This window comes from Poecilia formosa, unplaced genomic scaffold, assembly GCF_000485575.1.
Source record: "Poecilia formosa unplaced genomic scaffold, Poecilia_formosa-5.1.2 Scaffold31, whole genome shotgun sequence".
NCBI classification, from domain to species: Eukaryota; Metazoa; Chordata; class Actinopteri; order Cyprinodontiformes; family Poeciliidae; genus Poecilia; species Poecilia formosa.
This window is the reverse complement of record NW_006799970.1, coordinates 1,107,979-1,115,751: the sequence shown is the minus strand read 5'-3', so window position 1 is coordinate 1,115,751 and position 7,773 is coordinate 1,107,979. Positions and strand designations below refer to the sequence as shown.

The 7,773-nt window shown below is 38.8% G+C and overlaps 1 protein-coding gene across 5 annotated transcripts in view; it reads right to left on the bottom strand.

Annotated features, from left to right (window-relative positions):
* arhgef12a (Rho guanine nucleotide exchange factor (GEF) 12a) overlaps positions 1-7,767 on the bottom strand; it is a 57,904-nt gene extending 50,137 nt beyond the window's left edge. For all 5 annotated transcript variants that reach the window (XM_016670183.1, XM_016670184.1, XM_007549417.1 and 2 more), the window contains exon 1: positions 7,654-7,767. In XM_016670183.1, coding sequence (XP_016525669.1) covers positions 7,654-7,685 — 32 coding nt within the window. In that variant the 5' untranslated portion in view covers positions 7,686-7,767. The remainder of the gene's footprint in view (positions 1-7,653) is intronic.
* Positions 7,768-7,773: the final 6 nt, after the last annotated feature.

Below are 7,773 nucleotides of genomic sequence, written 5' to 3'. Positions count from 1 at the left end.
CGCCATGAAAAGATCGGATACAGGTCGCATTACGTCAAAAAAATCGGAATTGGGTCACTTCAGGTTGCAGTGTGAACGCACCCTAACTGACACAAAACAGTGTCAATTAGAAATTGTTTTGATTTGAATTTGGCTCGTTTTTTTGTTAATTACGTCGGCGTGGTTACTCAAAATGCCAACAAAAGTAATAGCACCTTCACAGGTTCGAGTCGCATGTTTTGATATATATATATATATATTGTGAGGGGGCACGCGGCGGTACGAGACGCATTAATGGTGAAAGGAACCGGCAGTTATTTTGATGTGTAGAATGCGTGCCCGCCATGCATTGCATGGAGGCATTGAAATGCCACAGCAATGCTCTGTTACACATTGCTATGGCAGGCCCCAATAATAAGTTAAGAAAGAAGATAAACAGTTTCAATTAGAATTATTTTTTGTGTGTTATGTATTTACATGTATGACAATCTTTTGACCTTCATGTTGCGGGTTTGAAATGAAACTCGCAACATTTCAAAGTGAGTCACGAAGTGTGACTCACTTTGTATTGAAGCTCTGCTTCCTTAATGGGTATTTATTTTGGTGTGACACCCTAAGGTCATCAGAAGACCCCATTTAGCCCTTTATAAAGGGAGGTGTTTCATGTATTTTCCAGGCACAATTGTGCCATTTTACTGCACAACCAAGTAACTTTACTTTCAGTTGTTGTAGAAATGGTTTCTATTTATAAAAAGAATTGACTTCATAGATTAACGTCTTGAAATTGGGCCTATGTCTCTTTAAGAAGCTCCTGCTCTTTCCAGTTCTCCGGTTGTAATGAAGTGTTCTTCATTACAACCAATGTTTGTTCATTATGCTGTTTTCAACCGTTCTTAGTAGCGTTAAACTGAGAAGTAGTTGATAAGCTTAGGAGATGTGCAGTTCCACCATGTGCTTCCTTATTTTCTGCTGGCACTAACCTGAAGGAGCTGAGACTCATTTCAAATTTAAAATCCACATCAAAAGAAGGGATGTACCGATAAATTAGCTAGCCGATAAATCGGCCCCGATTTCCTTAATTTTGGGAGATCTGTGATCTGCCAAAACTTAGACGTGAAGCGATCTTATCCACCGATCTTATCCACCGATCTCATCAAAGGTCAGAAAGTCAACCACTGTCAATTTTTACTCTGCCATGAGAGAAGTTTGACACACAGACGGGCCCAGCAGGTCATGTCTGCACGTTTGCAGTTAATAATAGTCACCCCACTGTTGCCAACTCGGCGACTTTCTTGCTATGTTTAGCAATATCTCAGAGAGAAAAAAAAATCCGTATGGGCTAAAATCGGAATCAACAGGTCAGGCTTTTAAAGATCAATGATCGTCCAAGAAAACTGCAATAAGTTACTTTTTAACCCATATTTAAAATATAAGTCTAGAGAGTAAGTATTTTAGCATTTAAATGGACTGCTATTTAAAACCTGGAGAAGAAGGAGTATTCTTGCAAGAGAATCCTCTGGACTTCTCAAATACAGTAAAGCCTTTAAATATAAAGACACCTAAATGTGATTTAGGGATGCACCTAATAGTTGAAGGAGAGCAACTCTCAGGGAATGGATCTGGACACTTTTCCACGACCTGAAAAGTTATTCTACTCTGAACCAAGATCTCTTGGTGAACAGAAACGTACTGACTCGCCAGTGATGTTCCCGACATTCACCGATGACTATTTTTGTTTATACAAAAGACGCATTTTTGTTCTGTAGAACAGCACATTCTACTCTCACATTGAACTAACTGGACATTTACATACAACAACCTATGTAGACTTTGTGCAATAACATTAAGTCAAGACAATTCTCTTGTTTAGACAATTCTCTTGTTTATAAGAAAGAAAACTGTCTGCTTGTGTCCTACAATGGAAACTTGCAGAGCGCAGCAAGCTGTTATTAACGTAGCGCTTTTTAGATACTACATTTTGCATGCAAAAAGGCAGCTCAGCAGTAGACTGCAGGTTTGTTAGATGAGCACGTAGCCCTGCTCAATGACCAACTTATAACTTCTTAGACTAACTGTTACTCTTTATAGGGCAGGAGGGAAAAAAGGGTAATAGTTCCTAAATTAAGCATGTTCATTTAAAAACTATAGGATTTTAATATTTTAAAAGCAATAATAATAAAAAAAAACTATTATTTTAACCTTCTGTTGTAGGTGACACTGTTTACCTGATTACTTGTGCAGTAGAATTTATCTTTTTTTTGCTCCTATCTTTAGCAGAAAGAAACTGACAAACCATTGAGTACATCACCACATTCATTTGTGTTCATTCACTCTCCAAATGTTTGTCTGTGCATCAATATCATTATTGTAAGCATAATAATCATTGTAGTAATAATTGTTGCATTTTTGTTTTAAGTAAAACAATTGCTATTGCTGTGGTATTATAATACTGAAAGCTCTCATAACCGCTTGTCAAAGCAACACCGTCTTGCTTGTATCAATCACCATTTTAACAAAGCAATTTTAAGACGCCTTTAAAGATCTGTGTAGCTTATTAGCTAAAACGAGCATGTTGAATCTCATACTCTACCGAAGGAATATTGTAACTGAATGCGAAGATGTTGTAATTGAAATCAAATTCCCTTTTTATTTTTCTTTGCAAGAAACATGCAGTTGGTACCTTACGTTGAGCCTTTTTTCAGCTCTTGTCCGTAATTTATCTCTACATACTCATTTTTGATGCACAGCTCAGAGCAGCTGACGCAGCTCCTTCAGCATCAGCACTAAGTTGATGGAATGAAAGGATGCTGCATTATCATGGAAGGTTGCCAAGATGGAGGAGATGCACGCCAAGCTGTCAGAAACACTCACGAAAAAATTTATCACGAGGAAACAAACTACGCTGCAGCATGGCAAACATAAACTTTAGCTCTGTGTTATTGTCAAAAAGAGCTGACATCGTCACTTTGTGGTCCTCGTTACTTAACAAGCATTAACTGTTTACAGAAATACACATACTCCACATCTATTCTGAAAGGATTTTTACTTCTGATGAAAAATAAAAAATATATATTAAAAAAAAAGGTGCAAAACGCACTGACATCTGGACAGACATTTTTCAGACTTCTATGACAAACAACTGCAGGAATATGCACTGGACGGACAATTTGCTTGCACTGAAAACCATTGTTTACAACCAGTGATGTCAACAGCACCGGTTTCCGGGAGGACCTCGGTAGGGAGGTGGTGGGAAAACGTGGAGATCAGCAGAACTCTGTGACAAAGACCCTAGCAGGCACACTAAACTGACTGCAGTCAAAGCCGACGCTGCTGCAAACGCAGGCGGCAAAGCGTTGCACATGAAGCGAGAGGAAGCGAAGGAAACGCAGCACTATCAAGCGCTTTTCACATACACCCCGATGAGCAGCTGCATCCTACACGAAAGTAACCAAATTGGTTTTGCAACAGAGGCACACAGCTAGCTGCGCAGAAAGGCCTACTGTAAAATCTGCTCTTTATCTTTCAGATAATACATTAAGCTATATTATTTTCTTTATGGAGACTTAAAAAAAATGAATTACTGGAGCATAAAAGCCATGGATCCCAACATGCGAACAGGCCCAGGAGAATATATTTGTGTAGCCGTATATTATGATTTGATAATCTAATGAAAGCTAAGACAAAATATGAAGTCAAAATGTACTGTGTTGTATTTTTGAGCTAGCCACAATGCAATATTTAAGATTAACTCCAACATAAGCACTGTTAATTTTGTCTCCATCACAGACTTCAGCATTAATGCACCATTTTAATCAACACAGGCGTGGACCAGTTAACAGTATCAATGTGTATAAAGGTTGAAATACGTTATACAGTTTTTACAATTCCAAAACCAGTGAAATTTTGCATCATGTCATTGAAATCACTCCGGGTAAAGCCGTCTTTTCCATCTGGTGGGTCCTGACCTAGAAGTGTCAGAGGGTCACAGGCCTTTGTCTGGACAAAAAGTGTCATAAAAACATCAGTGGGGTCTGCATACTGTACACTGTATTAGGTGGTAATAATGTCCTAACAGACACCTATCATTTTACACTGTAGAAGAAGACACTGTTGTTTTTTTAATGTGCCAAGTGAGCATTGGTGGAACATATGTATGACGCTGACTATATCAGAAACTATTTTACTGAGAAAGAAAAGGACCATAACTGGAATCGCGACCCCTTCGGAATAAACGTTTAAAATGTCCTGTTGCTGTGGGCGCTGTGGTGACCCAGGGGCAAACCACAACCCACGTACTGAGGCCTTAGTCATCGTGACNACAATGCAATATTTAAGATTAACTCCAACATAAGCACTGTTAATTTTGTCTCCATCACAGACTTCAGCATTAATGCACCATTTTAATCAACACAGGCGTGGACCAGTTAACAGTATCAATGTGTATAAAGGTTGAAATACGTTATACAGTTTTTACAATTCCAAAACCAGTGAAATTTTGCATCATGTCATTGAAATCAGTCCGTCTTTTCCAACTGGTGGGTCCTGACCTAGAAGTGTCAGAGGGTCACAGGCCTTTGTCTGGACAAAAAGTGTCATAAAAACATCAGTGGGGGTCTGCATACTGTACACTGTATTAGGTGGCAATAATGTCCTTTAACAGACACCTATCATTTTACACTGTAGAAGAAGACACTGTTGTTTTTTTAATGTGCCAAGTGAGCATTGGTGGAACATATGTATGACGCTGACTATATCAGAAACTATTTTACTGAGAAAGAAAAGGACCATAACTGGAATCGCGACCCCTTCGGAATAAACGTTTAAAATGTCCTGTTGCTGTGGGCGCTGTGGTGACCCAGGGGCAAACCACAACCCACGTACTGAGGCCTTAGTCATCGTGACGGTGGTCACAGGTTCGATTCCCAACCTGGCGACATTTGTCGCATGTCTTCCTCCTCTCTCATTACCCTGTTTCCTGTCAAACTACTTTCAAATAGAGCCAACAAAACCTTTTGTTTTTTTTATGTCCCATTGCCAAGCAACCGAGAGTCAGCTACTGGAGCTGTTATCATCATTCATCATCACCATTCATACAGATACATCAAAAAATGTTAAGAAATTCCCTAACTCTGGGACAATAAATACTTCTATTCCATTCTAAAAACAAGATAAAATAAGTAGACCAAATTAATGCAAGACTAGGATTAAAATCCCAGGGTAACGATATACTTGTGTTACGCTATAAACAGCTGAAGAGCAAAGAATGATTTATTTGTAAAAGCGCAAATAAGAATAATACTAATTTAAGTGTGTTTATTCGGGTTATTTTGCTTAAGTCTATGTATTAAATGAAAAAATACTAAGAAAACCTTCCCGATAATATTTGTATAATTAATCATTTGGGCTATATAGTTTGATAACATTATGAAAAGTACAACAAACCTTCACAGCGTTTCGCTGCTTAGGCCTAGTAACTGTTATTGTCTGTTTTAAATAAAGCCAATAAGTCTGTCTTCTATATTTTCCAGTAAATATCAGGAAACCATGGAACTTGGTTGTATTTTTAAAGTCAAGGTTATCATACTGTGAGAATCCCATACCAACCCATGCTTAGCCAGTCACATAAATACCATCAGACAAACCACACACACACACACGCACACACACACGCACGCACGTACACGCACGCGCACACACATAAAAATAAAATACCACTACAATTGCAGTTGGTGCCAGCCACTGTTGCCATCATTTCAGTGGGGGAAGGGGGTCAAGTAAAATGGGTTGGGCTTTAGCCTCCAGCTCAAAGCCATGAGGATATTTCACATCCCAACCTGTGCAATAAGCTCCCCTCTGTTCCAAGTCTACAAACACATTCCAGGAAGCTTGGCTGGCCTGCTGCTCTGCTTGCAGGTATGTGGGATTCTAGGAGGGAAGAAGGCTTGATGTAATGCACCAGCTTCACTTCTGCTCCACTGTTGTACGTACGTCAGATTGAGAACAGTCACCTCCTTATTCCCTAAAGGTGCGAAACCCACAGAAGAGGTAATTCCTGTAATGACACAAGGCAGCGTGCAGGGATGTACACTGACTGCATCTCCATGCACTGCAATCAAACACGTGGATGGCTCTCTTTTATTCAGCTCCCAAAAAAACATGTTATTTAGCCCTTGTGGTTTAACCTTTGATTTTTTGGACAGACAGCTGCCAAGATAAAGCGATTACCTCAGGCAGCCAAGGTTTTATTTAAATCCAGAGATTGCTTTAATAGGTGTAGGAGAGGGTTAGCTTTAAAGGCTTAGGGGTAATAGCGATGTTGAAAGGTGTACTTGGATTAGAGAGGACTGTTTCCTAGCACAAACACACTGAAGGCCTCCTCATTGGCAGGAAGTACATTACCCATGGTTGGCAGAGTTTCCATTAAGGTTTGACGTCCTTCTTCAGTAATATAATTCCATAATTGTAACTGATCACATCAACACAGAGTGATCTGTATTAAAAGGTTTACTAAAAAAGGATGTTGCCTTGCACAAATAATTAGACAGTCAGATTAAGATACCAGAACAATGGTTCTCAGAGTTTTATAATAAGCACCACCCTCAGTAAATATCGAGTTTTCCCAGTACATCCACAGAAAAGGGCTTTATTACTCAGTTGAGGTAAAACACCAATCAATCAGCCAGAGATCAGACTCTGAGAATTTTCACTTGAGCAGCTGATTGGTCATCAACTGTTCAACTAAGGACTACTGGCATTTTTCCATCTAAAACTGCATCAGCCTACACGGAGGCACTTGTTTTAATTTATTAAGAATCGGTTAAGCTAAGGGCTAGATGCTGTGATGCCAATGACGTCAAGATACTTCTAATAACTTCACACTTTCCGCTGGATTAAAAACTATTTCTTTTAAAACATCGTCACCTCTTTGTGTTGCATCACTCTGTGATTGACTGAAGTATGCGGTTTCATTATCAGGAGTTTCCTTTTTACTCTAAACTTAAAATTTCAATGTTCCAACTTGTAGAAATTAACATAAAGATTAGAATTTGACCTTTGACCAACCTTGTCCAATAAATCCAATTTGGCTTCTTAGCATAAAATATTCTGTAGCAATTAAAGTAAAAACACTTCTGATTATTTTTTTTTATCATATTATGGCTTTCATATCATATGATATGAAAGCCATTTCATATCATATGAAATGGCTTTCATATGATATGAAAGCCATTATGATATGGCTTTCATATCATAATGGCTTATTATGGCTTTCACCGCAAAGGAATAAATGTTCCTTTGCGGTGTACAATCTATTTGAGCTGATTGAGCTACCTGTCATGCTTACAAAAAATGCATCAAAGTGCCTGCTGTTGGTTGATGTGTTTGAAGACCACAAATGATGGGAGTTCTTAGTTCTGATGCGCTAAATGAAACCAATCAAAGAAAGAAAATGGCAGAATCTTATCTTTGGAGTGGTGATTGGTGCTTATATTATCTAATTTGGACTTCATCTGTTTGTATTTATATTAGAAGTAACTGATGCCCACTTTTTTTTCCAAAGTACTAAAAGCTGCCAAAGTAGCACCAGTAGAACATGTACCACAGTTTGAGAACCATGACCTTAGAAGGCTTAATCAGTGTGTGTGTGTGTTCAGACAGTGGATGATTAGACATTACCTGTCAGTGGAACTGAACTGTGGGTCACTCATTGGGCTTCCGGTTCTAGATTTGCAGTAAATTATATCCCATTAGCATTTTCCAGAGCTTGGTGACCAGACTTCCAGGAGCTTCTTTCTC